We start from the raw sequence: 14,827 nt of genomic DNA, 5'->3' as shown, positions 1-14,827 counted from the left end.
CACTCCTGGGTATATATCCGAAAAAAACAAAAACACTAATTCAAAAAGACACATGCAACCCAATGTTCATAGCAGCATTATTTACAGTTGCCAAGTTATGGAAGCAACCTAAGTGTCCATCAGCAGATGAATGGATAAAGAAGATGTGGTATGTATATACTCAATGGAATACTACTCAGCCATAGAAAAAGAATGAAATTTTGCCATTTGCAGCAACACTGATGGACTTGGAGGGCATTATGCTGAGTGAAATAAGTCAGACAGAGGAAGGCAGATACTGTATGATATCACTTATGTGTGGAATACGAAAGTACAATACACTAGTGAATATAAGAAAAAAGAAGCAGACTCACAGATATGGAGGACAAACTAATGCTTACCAGTGGGGAGAGGGAACTGGGGAGGGGCAATATAGGGGTAGGGGATTAAGAGGTACAAACTATTAGGTATAAAATAAGCTACAAGGATATATTGTACAACATAGGGAATAGAGCACATATTTTCTAATTACTATAAATGGAATATAACCTTTAAAAATTGTGAATTACTATATTGTATGCCTGTAACTTAGTTAATATTTTATATCCACTATACTTGAATTTTAGAAATTAAAGTAAAAAAATTCAACAACAGATTCCTTCAATTTTTTTCTCTTCATTTCCCCTTCCTTACATTTCCCCTTTCTTACATTTCTGCTCATAAAAAATCAATATATGACTATGTTAAACTATTTTCATATGGTATGTTCTCTTTCCATTTTAATGGCTGAATAATATTCCATTTTGTGGATGTATCACATTTTATTTAATTGATTCTGCTATTTCTGGCTATTTTGTTTTCTCCTGTTTTCATTATCACAGATGTCAATATCATGAACATCTCATTGCTTCCTCTTTATGGGAATCATTTTTTTCTTTAAGATACCACCTCACAAATAAGATTACTGTGAGATATATTTAAAATATATATATATATTCACAGTAATCTTATTTTTTTTTTTACGGTATGCGGGCCTCTCACCACTGTGGCCTCTCCCGCTGCAGAGCAGAGGCTCCGGATGCGCAGGCTCAGTGGCCATGGCTCACGGGCCCAGCTGCCCTGCAGCATGTGGGATCCTCCCGGACCGGGGCACGAACCCACGTCCCCTGCATAGGCAGGCGGACTCTCAACCACTGCGCCACCAGGGAAGCCCAAAAATAGATATATTTTTAAAAATCTGTTTCTGTCTTGACTTTTGTACATTGAAATCACTGGTTTATTTCACTTGTCTGATTGTTTTCTTAACAATTGCTTTGTTTTTTTACCATTTGCATTTGATTATGTTCGTTTCTTATTATTTTTTATTTCTTTTGGCTGCAATGCGCGGCTTGTGGGATACTAGTTCCCTGACCAGGGATTGAACCCGCGCCCTGGCAGTGCAAGCACCAAGTCCTAAACACTGGACTGCCAGGGAATTCCCTTATTTTTCTTTTATTTTTTTCTTGACTTTGAATAGATTTTATCCATCACTTGTGATTTTTTTTTTTTTTTGCCATTCTTATTTTGTCATTTCTGTTTTTCTGGGATCTTCCTTAACTTTTCTTTTCAAGAGCAGTTATTTGATGATCATTTCTAGTAAGATTATGAATATAACCCATTTTCTCAGAATTCTGTCCTGAGAACAATGAATAACTTTGGAAATATGTGAAAAAGCTGTACATTACCCTATGACAGTGCAGTGATGTCACCAAAAATTATCTTGAATTATTTGTGTTGTCCTAGTCCCTGTCACCCAGCCACTACTTCAAGTTCTCTCTTCTTTTATCTTATTTTCTCTTGTGTCCATTCCCACTGTTTTCTTGCAAAACTTTTGCTGTTATGTTACTAGTGCTCAGACCAAAGATTATACGTGAAATCTGCTGTTCTTTCCCCTGATATGTTATAAAATTAAACAGTCAGGTCTTTTCAATCATAACTTTTATGCAAGATAAGATAATATGATGAACATGATGAATGAATGAAAGAAAATATGTTTCACATAAAGGGTTTTATTTAGTTTCAATATTAATTTTATAGTATGAATATAAATTCCTAGGTTTTAAGTTGTGCTTTGTGGATTGAAATGATATTTCACTTGTCTTAATTACATTCTTATTCATTAAATGTATCCATGAAATTGGTTTCTAAGTTTTTGTTTGGTCTGTTTTTCAGTATAGTACTAAAATAATACTTATTCTTTTACAGGGGTTGTTTGTTTTATGGTCCACCTGGAACTGGAAAAACTCTGGTTGCTAGAGCACTTGCCAATGAATGCAGTCAAGGGGATAAAAGAGTAGCATTTTTCATGAGGAAAGGTGCTGATGGTCTGAGTAAGTGGGTAGGAGAATCTGAAAGACAGCTGCGGTTGCTATTTGATCAGGTATGATATTAAAATTTACCTATATAGATCTGTAATCAGTGTAGATTAAGTATAAGGATTGGATAAACCTTGCATTTGATCACTTTTCATAGAAATAAACTCATAATAATTATACCAAATATATACTCTTCCTAGATTATTTTCCTTTGTCATGTCATGATTACACCAACGTATGATGAACAGTTTTATAGTAAAAAGAGGAAGGAATAATTGGATCTAAGTTCTCTGGAGTCTTAGGTCTCATATCTAAAGACTAGAGACAGAGTGGTAGTCTCACTCTTAAAAGAGACGACAGTAGTGAGTTATGTTTCAGTATACGAGCTGAAGATTAGCTCTGCCCTAGAGTGGCTTTCAGTTTCATATCCCAATTGTATTGACAGTAAGTTGTGAGATAATAGCATTCTTAGCTACTGAGGCATATTGTTGCAAATGCTTTTATATCTCTTTGTAGAATTCACTGAGGTTTTTTTGTTTTAACTTTACTGAAATAGATTTTAAACTATGGCATCTCATTAAATAAATGTTTTTTTCCTCCTGACATGGAGGAAAGCTATGTCATTGTCTTCTATTCTTTGTCTTGTTTCGACAGTTGGTCTTCAGTAGATATTTTTTGTGTCCCAATAATTGTAGCTGTATGAAATCTGAGGGATATAACCAGTGGAGTATATTGAATGTTTCCAGCTGAAAATGCAAATAAACTTAAGTTGTATGCTGTTATAATTTATTATGTCTGAATCCTTAAAACATAGTTCTTGAGTTTATATTTTTAAAAACTTCTTATAAGCATATAGGAATGAAAATGGATTAAAATGCTTTATACTAAGTCTATGTATTTGAAGTTTTTCATGATAACATGCAATCACTGGACTTGCTTCTTAGGCCTATCAGATGCGCCCATCAATTATTTTCTTTGATGAAATCGATGGTCTGGCTCCAGTACGATCAAGCAGGCAAGATCAAATTCACAGGTAAAACTTGCTTGATGGTACTTCTGCCTTTCTTCCTATATTCTGAGCAGTATTGATGTTGCATGAGGGATAGAATGTTAGATGGTGAAAGAAAGTTTATAAACCAGTGTTGTTTGGTAGTAGAAACCAATGTGTAGTACAGAAGAAAAAGAAAAAGTGAACCTGTTCTAAAGGGTAGGGTGTTCTCAAGCACAGTATTGGTTATAGATTTAACTTGTGATACAGACTTAAATGCCCATTGGCCAGTGAGGTAAGGCAAATAAAATGAGTGAGGCAGGCCAGTGATAAGGGTGGGTCTGGGAAATGTGGCTGAGTGTCCAATCATGAAGAGCGTGGCCAATTGTTTTTAGCTCCAGCCTATTACTGAAGTGCAAAAGCTGACTCAGACTTGAAAAATAAATTTTCTTTCCTCAATTTTATATTCAGATTTTTGCGTTAAATATCTTTTAGGTGTTGCCAACTAATTCAGATGCTTTTTTTTTTTTACCCTAGTACTAGCCCAACTTCCTGATTTTCAGAATGGGAAAGTTGCATCTCCCCTGTGATAATTGCTTACCCAAGGGAGCAGTTTTCACTAGTACCACTGACTCAACCTGAATCTAAATTCATTTTAGTCCTAGGTCATCTTCAGTTTTTCACAGCTTCTTTTTAAATGTAATTATTTAATTAATTTGGGTACCCAAAAGCAAATGTTTGCATGCTTTCATTATGCCAGTATTGTTTTTCATTGTAGATAATATAAAAGGGAAACGAGACATAAAATTATGAGTGATAGGTAGGTTTTGGCTTTTCTAACACCTAACAACATTTACTATATTCTGGTCCCCTTCTTTGACTTGATACTATAAAATTTTATTTGTTCTGAGTAAATTAAAATGTTTACTCCTATATGGTAAAAATAGTTGTGTGTGGACATACCCTACCAATAATCATACACACTTTTTATATATATGACACATTTCATTATCAGCCATACTGTATTCATTGTGTTGATAGGGAAAAATATATTTAACAATACGACCATCACTTTGCAATCAAGTAATTGAGTACTTACTGTATTTTGGAACAGTTCTAAAAGGGATTAGAGAAATTTTAACAAGAAATATAGAATAATTTTAGCAAGCACTTATCATTTCAAATATATATTTTTAAGAGAACTTTAGTTTTTTGTTTTTTCCAAAGACTTAAAAAATCTGAGAGAAAAACATTTTTGTTAAATTAAGCTTATTTATTTATTTACTTTAAGGGAGTAAATCTTTTTCTTTTTTTTTTACAAATTTATTTATTTATTTATATTTTTTATTTTTGGCTGTGTGGGTATTCGTTGCTGCGCGCGGGCTTTCTCTAGTTGCGGCGCTCAGGGGCTGCTTTTCATTGTGTTGCGTGGGCTTCTCATTGCGGCGGCTTCTCTTGTTGAGGAGCACGGGCTCTAGGTGCGCGGGCTTCAGTAGTTGTGGCTCACAGGCTTAGTTGCTCCGCGGCATGTGGGATCTTCCTGGACCAGGGCTTGAACCTATGTCCCCTGCACTGGCAGGTGGACCACTGCACCACTAGGGAAGTCCAAATTCAGCTTTTTTAGAAGTTAGCACATTGAACATGATTAAACTATCCTCTTTATCTTATTGTTGGTAATAATTGTAGGATAATGCAAATAAGTAAGTATGTGAATGCATTAGAAAATAAGATTTTTAGCCTAAGAAAAGAGGATACAAATATAAAGTAAATTAAATTAAAACCCTCAAATCGGGCTTCCCTGGTGGCACAGTGGTTGAGAGTCCGCCTGCCGATGCAGGGGACACGGGTTCGTGCCCTGGTCCGGGAGGACCCCGCATGGTGCGGAGCAGCTGGGCCCGTGAGCCATGGCCTCTGGGCCTGCGGGTCCGGAGCCTGTGCTCCGCAACGGGAGAGGCCACAGCAGTGAGAGGCCCACGTACTGCAAAAAAAGAAAAAAAAAAAAACCCTCAAATCTTTACTTGAATTAGAAATACCAGTATGAACTTACGATGAATTTTATTTTTAAAGAAAAAAATGATTCCTATCTCTGGACACTAAAAAGGCCTAGAAACAATCACAGTCCAGTGGCAATTCATACCCTTAGTAATCAGAGTGTGATCTCTAAATACTAGGATTCTTTAGTAGAGGAGGTGTTAGGCAGAACTGAGATGGGAAATAGCAAGACAGCCTGGAACATACTGTAATTCCTGGAAGTGAAGAAGCAATCAAAGACTACTGGGGTCACATCAGAGTGACATAGCCAGTTTGAAGGGGTTTCCATTGGCCAAAGACGGGACAGTTTGAGACCCAGTATACTGAGTCTCTTAAATATGTATACACATATTTAAGAGACTCAGTATATTGAAGTGTATCAAGTACACAGAAATCATCAGTTTTTAATGATCTCTTTAAGAAAAGAACTTAATTGGTCACTCCAAAGGTTGCTAAGACAGTGACTCATTACTCTGAAAATTGATGAAGAGAATGAATCAAGCATTTCTTTTTCCTGTCCTGTAACCCTGATTCAGAGTAATTTAATAATAATGATAAAGAGAACTTTGTTCTCTATAGAAAAATCACATTTAATAAACGCAAAGGAAATTATTGAATTAGAAAAATAACCATTTTGCAACCCCTTATGAAATAGTGGATCAAGAACTATGGTTTTCAACTGGGAGTGATTTTGCCCCCCAGGGGACACGTCTGGATATATTTTTGATTGTCACAACTGGGAGGGGGGAGTGCTGTACTGGCTTCAAGTGGGTGAAAACCATGGATGCTGTTAAATATCCTACAGTGGACAGGACAGCTCTCTACAACAAAGAATTATCTGGCCCAAAATGTCAATGGTGCCAAGATTGAGAAACCTTAATCTAAGCAATAGTTATCGGTGGCTGCTATGAAAGCAGATAAGTTGAAAAGGTTAATAGTAAAGTTTATGATGAGTGGAGTAAGCTGATAACACCTCAACTAAACCCAACCTACTGATCTTAAAAATGAAAATATGGTATCGCTTGCCTCCTGATGTATACAGTAGGAAATACATGGTATCTTCCTGTGAAATATGCTATCCCAAATAGTTTAATCTATATTTATTAAGCTTGTAGATGTAACTACCAGTTTACAGGAAATATGAAAGCTAAAGGACAAGTTAAATGAGCCTATCAGGAAGCAATCAGCTCAATCCAGATGTGGGAGGGAAATTCTACAAAACAAATGAACCAGTTTCTTCAAAAAATAAATGGCATGGAGGAAGAAAAAAAAAGTGAGGGAAGGGTGATGGGGAACTGTTATGGATTTGAGGGTTGTTTGACCAAGTGCAATGTGTGTAGATCTTGGCTTGAACAAACCAAATGTAAAAAGATATTTTGAGACGATCAGGGAAATTGGAATTAGTGTCATTTACATTGGTGTCATAGTATTGTGGTAGTTTTTAAAAGTCCTTATCCTCAGAAATACATATGTGAAGCACTTAACATGAAATATTTATGGGTTAAATGACCTGAGATTTTTTTGTTTGGTTGGTTTTTTTAAAAGCTATTGGGTGAAGACAAAAAAGGAATACTGATAATTGTTGAAACTGAGTGATGAAGATGTGGAGACTGTTTTACTATTCTCTCTCCATAATGAAAAGTTTAAAATGTAATTAAAACTCTTTTTAAAAAAAATTTATTTATTTATTTTATTTATTTATTTATTTATTTTTGGCTGTGTTGGGTCTTCATTGCTGCGCATGGGCTTTCTCTAGTTGCAGCGGGTGGGGGCTACTCTTTGTTGCGGTGTGCAGGCTTCTCATTGCAGTGGCTTCTCTTGTGGAGCACGGGCTCTAGGCACACAGGCTTCAGTAGCTGTGGCACGTGGGCTCAGTAGTTGTGGCTCACGGGCTGTAGAGCTCAGGCTCAGTAGCTGTGGTGCACGGGCTTAGTTGCTCCGCAGCATGTGGGATCTTCCCGGACCAGGGATTGAACCTGTGTCCCCTGCATTGGCAGGGGGGTTCTTAACCACTGTGCCAGCAGGGAAGTCCAAATCCTATGTTTTTATGCTTTATGTATATTCTGTTTTATTTTGGGGTCCTTTGATAATGTGTACACATTGAACCATTTTATTATTTTTACTTTCTGTTTGTCTGCCTAGTACTTGTATTTTTTTGATGTTGTATCCCTGTTTGAGAACTCTAAAGTTCCTATGTGAAATTATGCTTTATGAAATGGCTTCCAGGATCCATTTGTAGCATTCTAAAACCTGTGTTTTCCATTGACTTTAAATGTCTATGTGCCATGTAGTATGTTATTTTACAGATTTTCTTTTTAAAAAGCTTATTGAAAGTAGTGGAATGCTCTGAGAAAATTCAGTCACACATTTAATGTATTAAATCTTAGCAAAAAAAAGAAATGATGTGTTCAGCTTCCATACAATTAATCTCTTCTCTCTTATTTTTAAATTTAGTTCAATTGTTTCCACCCTGCTAGCTCTTATGGATGGATTGGACAGCAGAGGAGAAATTGTCATCATTGGTGCTACCAACAGACTGGATTCTATCGATCCTGCTTTACGAAGGCCTGGTCGTTTTGACAGAGAATTCCTTTTTAGCCTACCTGATAAAGATGTAAGAATTTAACATCACTCAAATTTTGACAAAGTTGATTGCCTTTATCATGAACAAGTCTTGGTATAGCGAAAAATTGAAGATTGAGTTTTGTATGTTCTGAAGCGAAGTTGTATGATTAACATTCAAACATGTATGTATGTATTTTTAGGGAGGCATTATTTTATTTAAAGAAAATAACTTGGATAAATTTTTATTCTTTTTTTTTTTTTTTTTTGGTTCCCGCGGCTTGTGGGATCCTAGTTCCCCGACCAGGGATGAACCCAGGCCACAGCAGTGAGAGTGCCAAGTCCTAACCACTGGACAGCCAGGGAACTCCCCACCCCACCCCCCTCTTTTTTTTTTTGTAATAAATTAGTGCCTCCCTAGAAATACTCTTAAAATTCTTTCAATTTGAGCACAACATTTGCATGTTAATACAGCTTTATTTTGATTCAGAACACGTGGCCTAACAGTCAATCCTTAGCCAATTCATTAGCCTTGGCTTTTTTCACAGATACAACCATATAATCCTATGCAGTTATTTTAAAGCTGCCTAATATTTTGAGAACCAAGTAAGAAAATATGGGTAGAGCTGTCAGTACTCTTAAAAACAGTTCTTAATATGTACCAGAATAAACAATAGTCCAGTAGTTTCTTAATATCTCTCATTCACATTTATGATGACTAGAACTTGAGCTATAAATGTAGATCTGTTTAACATAAAATCCTCAAGCTCTTACAAATACATCTTTTTTTTTCATTTTTACTGTTTCATATTTCTGTTTATATTAGGTATTAAAATCTTTAAAATTTTAGATAAATTATTCTAAATTGAAATTAATCTGAATAATAAAAATTTAACTGTTTTTATTTGTAGGCTCGAAAAGAAATTCTAAAGATTCACACAAGGGATTGGAATCCTAAACCACTGGACATATTTCTAGAAGAACTAGCGGAAAACTGTGCTGGTAAACATTGCTTTAAGCATTAAAAGAAATATTACATGCATTTCAAAGATGGAATAAGTTGTAGTTTTGCCAAGGTTATGTTTAAAGAAATGCAAATTATATTTGTTTCTTATTTATAGTTGCTGACATGTTTTCTTTTTTTTTTCTTTTGGCCGCGTTGGGTCTTCATTGCTGTGCGGGGTCTTTCTCTAGCTGCAATGAGCTGGGGCTACTCTTTGTTGCGGTGCACGGACTTCTCATTGCGGTGGCTTCTCTTGTTGCGGAGCACGGGCTCTAGGCGTGCGGGCTCAATAGTTGCGGCGTGCGAGTGTGCAGGCTTTCAGTAGTTGTGGTGCATGGGCTCAGTAGTTGTGGCTCACAGGCTCTAGAGCGTAGGATCAGTAGTTGTGGCGCACAGGCGTAGTTGCTCCGCGGCATGTGGGATCTTCCTGGACTGGGGCTCGAGCCCGTGTCCCCTGCATTGGCAGGTGGATTCTTAACCACTGCGCCACCAGGGAAGTCCTGTTTTCTCCGTATGAAGTCCTAGATATTATATAGCGGTAATTGATATTTTGACTGTCAGGGAATATCAGAATGAAGTTAGATCTTTTACTAACTGTTCACATTTTTCTAATTATCCTATTAAGCATTCTACATTTATTAATTCAGGTAATTCTTACATCAGTCCTGCGAAGTAGGTAGCTTTATCCCCATTTTACAGATGTAGAAATGGCTGAGAGAGCATAAATGAATAAAGAGAGCATAAATCTCTAAAGATCACACGTCTAGTAAATGACAAACTGGAATTTGAACCTGATTGATTTCAAAAGTCATGCTCTTGACCCTTGTGCTCTACTTCATGCCTGCATATTTCACTCTCAAAAGTTGATTGATTTGTTAAGGGTTATTATCAACCATGTAAGTTCACTGGGGGAATGAGAGACATTTTAGCCTTATTACTCCTAAATATTTTACTACTATATTGCTAAGCTGATTTTTAATTTTCTTTTAACCATGGTCAAGCTAATAGGGCGGTGGTTTACTTAAAAAAATTTTTTTTGGTTGCCTTGGATAGGATACTGTGGTGCAGATATTAAGTCAATATGTTCTGAGGCTGCTCTGTGTGCTCTGCGTCGACGCTACCCACAGATCTATACCACCAGTGAGAAACTACAGTTGGATCTCTCTTCAATTAATATCTCAGCTAAAGACTTCGAAGTAGCTATGCAAAAGATGATACCAGCCTCCCGAAGAGCTGTGACATCACCTGGGCAGGCATTGTCCGCCATTGTGAAACCACTCCTGCAAAGCACAGTTGACAAGATCTTAGAAGCTCTGCAGAGAGTATTTCCACATGTGGAAATCGGAACTAAAAAGGCATTAGACTCAGGTATGAAACTTGATTGACCATTTAGTTTTCATAATCTGTAAAACTAAATGTTTTGTACATCCCTGTACAGTAATGTTTCTTTATAAAAGAGCCTCTTGAAAGGAATTTGGCCATGCTTTGCCTAGATATTTGAAAGAAATTTACTTCACAGATTGCCCTAGACTTAATCTAAGTTTGGAATGCATTATTTTAATTTACTTGTTATTTATATCTACACAAACATTTTTGATTCTTAAAAAAATGTCATTGAAGTTCCTTGGTTTGCTAACTGAGGCATTACATGAAGATTTACTTTGTAATTCAGAAAAGTTACTAATGCACACTTTTTTTGTTTACTTTATAGATATTTCTTGTCCTCTTTTAGAAAGTGACTTGGCATACAGTGATGACGATGTTCCTTCAGTATATGAAAATGGACTTTCTCAAAAATCCTTTAATAAAGGAAAAGAAAATGTTAATTTTCTTCATTTGAATAGGTACACTTCCCTTGAAAATTAATATATTTTTTTTCTTGTGTAAATTCCCTAAAACTAAATGAAATGACGTTTGAAAAGATAAAAGATGCCAGCCAATTGACTTTTTTAAAAAGTTAAAATATTAGAAAATTTTTTGTTGTTACAGTTGTCATGATGGTAGAAACTATACTGTATGAAGTATTCCTAAAAATCTGTAGGGGTTGATTCTTTCCAAAAACCATATGAACCATGATGTTATGACTGGCCATATTGTCAAAACTTTTGACTTCTGAAGTTCATAGTTGGTAATTGGGAGGGAAATTTAAACTTCTTTTCCCTAAATCATAGGTTATTACTCATTTCTTTCAGAAATACTTGTTATCAACCTATGTCTTTTCGACCAAGAATATTGATAGTAGGAGAACCAGGATTTGGGCAAGGTTCTCATTTAGCACCAGCTGTCATCCATGCTTTGGAAAAATTTGCAGTGTACACATTAGACATTCCTGTTCTTTTTGGAGTCAGTGCTACATCTCCTGAAGAAACATGTGCCCAGGTAATTCATTGTTGCCCAGACACATAAGTTGTAAGTCAAAGTAGTCTTCCAAAGACAAAATCTAGAATTGCCTCGTTCTTTTTGTACTGTGTTTTTTGTCTTTCTGATTTCTAACTTCAGGTTTTCAAAATAGAACTATGCGTAAGTGCTTAGTTATTGAAGAGCGTGAGTTTAAATCCCTTTTCCACCACTTACTTGCTATGTGACTTAGAAAAGTTATTAGATCTCTCTGCCCCATTTTCCCCATTTGCAAAATGGAGATAATAATAGTCCTTACCTTGTATGGCTGTTGTGAGAAATGAGTAAAATACTTAAAACAGTGACGGCTATGCAAAATAAAATTTTAATTTTCTTCATTTGAATAGGTACATTTCCCTTGAAAATTAGTATATATATATTTTTTGTGTGTGTGTAAATTCCCTAAAACTAAATGAAATGATGTTTGAAAAGATAAAAGATGCCAGCTAATTGATTTTTTTTTTAAGTTAAAATATTAGAAAATTTTTTGTTGTTACAGTTGTCATGATGGTAGAAACTATACTGTATGAAGTATTCCTAAAAATCTGTAGGGGTTGATTCTTTCCAAAAACCATATGAACCTTGCTGCTTCTGTTTTTGCTATATTAAAATTTTTTAAATGTAAAAGTGTTTTATATTTGTATTTTTATATTTAACCTTGGTTGCCATAACAGAAAAGTCTTCTAGATTTCTTGAGCTGTTTTCTAATTGCTTGAAGCAATTATGTTTTTCTAAAAACGAGACTTTTTTTGTCTGTGTGGTACGCGGGCCTCTCACTGTTGTGGCTGGATCTTCCCGGTCCGCGGCACGAACCCGTGTCCCCTGCCTCAGCAGGCAGACTCTCAACCACTGCGCCACCAGGGAAGCCAAGCCCTAAAAATGAGACTTTTATAAAACATTTAAAAACAAGATTGTGGGATTGGGGAAGCATTTTTAAAACTTGAGGGTTTTATATGACAATTCCGGGAAATTAAACATTGTTCCAGATTAATAAAGCATATAACTAATGTGCTGACTCTCTAATTGAATGTAATTTTTTTCTCTCTCTACTAGATGATTCATGAAGCTAAGAAAACAGCACCAAGTATAGTGTATATTCCTCATATTCACTTGTGGTGGGAAATAGTTGGACCAACACTTAAAGCCACATTTACCACATTATTACAGAATATTCCTTCTTTTGCTCCAGTTTTACTACTTGCAACTTCTGACAAACCCCATTCCACTCTACCAGAAGAGGTAATTTGGGAGAAATTATTATATTTTAAAAAGAGATATACTTAAGTAATAAGAATTTATGGAAAAAATTCCAAGTGCTACAGAGGTGAATAAAATTATAAGGAAAAGTTTTCCTATTAAAGATACCATTGTTAGCTATTTGATACATGTGCTTGTTGGGCAGGATGGTATATGTATATGTGTATGTATATTGTAAGACCATATTGTAAATTTTTTTTCTCTAAATGGAATATGATGCATACTATTCTGTAACTTACTTTATATATCTTATGTTTTTTAATACATAAGTCTTATTTCTTTTAAGAGCAGCATAGCTTTTTCTGTTTTCTTGATATACCATAATTTATTTATCCAAATCCTTATTAATAGGATTTTAGTTATTTTCCAGTTTTTTTCCTGTTGAACTGCTACAGTGAGCATTCTTGGGTTTTAAATTACATGAGCATTACTATGTGGATTTTTTTTAACATGTATTCCTAAAAGTGGAATAACTATAGCTTAGCCAAAGAGTATGCACATTTGACATTTTTGATAGCACCAAATTACTGTCCTTCAAATTTGTGCCAATTTAGACAACTACCAGTGACAAAGTTCATTCTGCTTCTGCCTGTAATACTCTTCTCCTAGATACATAGAAAATAAAGGTGTGATCCTTTATTTTTCTCAGATGTCTGCCTAGATATCACCTCAGAGGTCTTCCTGATCAGTTTCTCAATTACAGCAGTACCACCTCTGCCTATCACTGTCTTCTCCCTTACTCTGCTTTGTTTTTATCACTACTTGACATTAAGTATTAATTTGTTTGACTCTATCTCTACTAGCAGAATGTAAAATACGTGAAATCAGGGACATTTTTCCACCTCTCCGTCCCCAGAATACATAATAAGCATGTTGTAGTCTTGTGTGTGTGTTTTTAGAACATTAGTAGGAAGATAATTCAAATATTTTATTTTAAATATATTTACTGAGCACTTATTCTGTGACAGACATGGTTATAGGCATTGGGAATATAGCATTGAACAATATAGAGAAAAATCTGTATCCTCCTAGGGCTTACATTTTAGTTGAGGGAGAGACAAACAAAAATAAAATATAATACCAAGCTACCAGTATGGAGAAAAATTTAGCTAAGCAATGCCAAAAGAGTGTGGTAGGGCCACAGTGTTAAATCCACTAGGTTAGCCTCACCAAGAAGATGACATTTGAGCAAATACCTGGAGTAGGTAAGGTAGTGACCCATTTGAGTATCTGAGGGACAGAGGTTCCTGGCAGAGGATAAGCAAGTGCGAAAGCGCTGAAGGAAGAGTGTGGTGTGTTGAAAAAATCGCAGAAAGTCTACTGTGGCTAGAACAGAGTGAATAAAGGACGGAGTAGAAGGAAATGATGTCAGGGAGTTATCAAAGGACCAGATTGTGTCCCTGATGGCAGTTTTGTAGTTGTTAATTCTTCAACTAAAACTTAAGTAAACTGGGAAATGAACATTAAGTATATATTAATTACAGATTCTTAGGGTGGGAAGAGTCCTTAAAGTTTTCTACTTTAGTCATCTAGTTCTGGACTCTAAGTCTTTCTTTTCTATAGAACACCTTCACAATTCATTTTGTTAGTTCTGACTCCTTAGAAAAATCAACTTATTTTGAGAGGCTTCCATTTCTTAATCTCCATTTGTTTCCCACATAAAATAGACAGCCCGTCTATTCTGTCTTCATCATGACAGGCTCTTTGTATGTTTGAATATGGTTTTGTGTTCATTTCTATCTCCTTACTCTGACCCAGTCTTCTTCACACTAAAAATTTCTTCTTCTATGATAAGATATATTCCTTAGGACTATTAAATACAATAAAAGTTTATTTCTTGCTCACTTAACAATACCAGGCAGATGAGTAGGTTGGCGGGTCCACCCTCCACCATGTAGTCATACCAGACACTCAGGCTGAGAGAGCTTTCTCATTTTCATCATGTGACTTTCCAGGTTACTTTCATTCCACCCAGCTGAAAGGATTGGCCTTCTTGTGCCTGGTCTGAAAGTGATACATATCATTTCCTTTCACATTCCATTGGCTAAAACTCACATAGCCGTACCTAACTGCAAGGGAAACCAGGAAATATGATATAGCAGTGTGCCCAAAAGGAAGAGAACGTGGAGTGTGATAATAGCAGGCTCTGCTACACGTCACACATATTTTTAGTTTCTTCAAAATTCTAGTCACTCTCTTGAATGTCTTTCTCTTTATATTCCTTTTGAAAGGCTGTACTCAGAATGAATTAAGTAC

At 35.7% G+C, this 14,827-nt stretch overlaps 1 protein-coding gene across 2 annotated transcripts in view; it reads left to right on the top strand.

The window, feature by feature from the left end:
- ATAD2 (ATPase family AAA domain containing 2) overlaps positions 1 to 14,827 on the top strand; it is a 69,253-nt gene that overhangs the window by 40,391 nt on the left and 14,035 nt on the right. For both annotated transcript variants that reach the window (XM_027132375.1, XM_027132376.1), the window contains 8 exons: positions 2,224 to 2,398; positions 3,278 to 3,366; positions 7,807 to 7,966; positions 8,826 to 8,916; positions 9,971 to 10,285; positions 10,629 to 10,761; positions 11,110 to 11,296; positions 12,368 to 12,553. In XM_027132375.1, coding sequence (XP_026988176.1) covers positions 2,224 to 2,398; positions 3,278 to 3,366; positions 7,807 to 7,966; positions 8,826 to 8,916; positions 9,971 to 10,285; positions 10,629 to 10,761; positions 11,110 to 11,296; positions 12,368 to 12,553 — 1,336 coding nt within the window. The remainder of the gene's footprint in view (positions 1 to 2,223; positions 2,399 to 3,277; positions 3,367 to 7,806; positions 7,967 to 8,825; positions 8,917 to 9,970; positions 10,286 to 10,628; positions 10,762 to 11,109; positions 11,297 to 12,367; positions 12,554 to 14,827) is intronic.

This window comes from Aethalodelphis obliquidens, unplaced genomic scaffold, assembly GCF_003676395.1.
Source record: "Aethalodelphis obliquidens isolate GAN/ISIS:26980383/991018 unplaced genomic scaffold, ASM367639v1 scaffold41, whole genome shotgun sequence".
NCBI lineage: Eukaryota > Metazoa > Chordata > Mammalia > Artiodactyla > Delphinidae > Aethalodelphis > Aethalodelphis obliquidens.
This window is presented reverse-complemented; position numbering and strand designations above follow the sequence as displayed.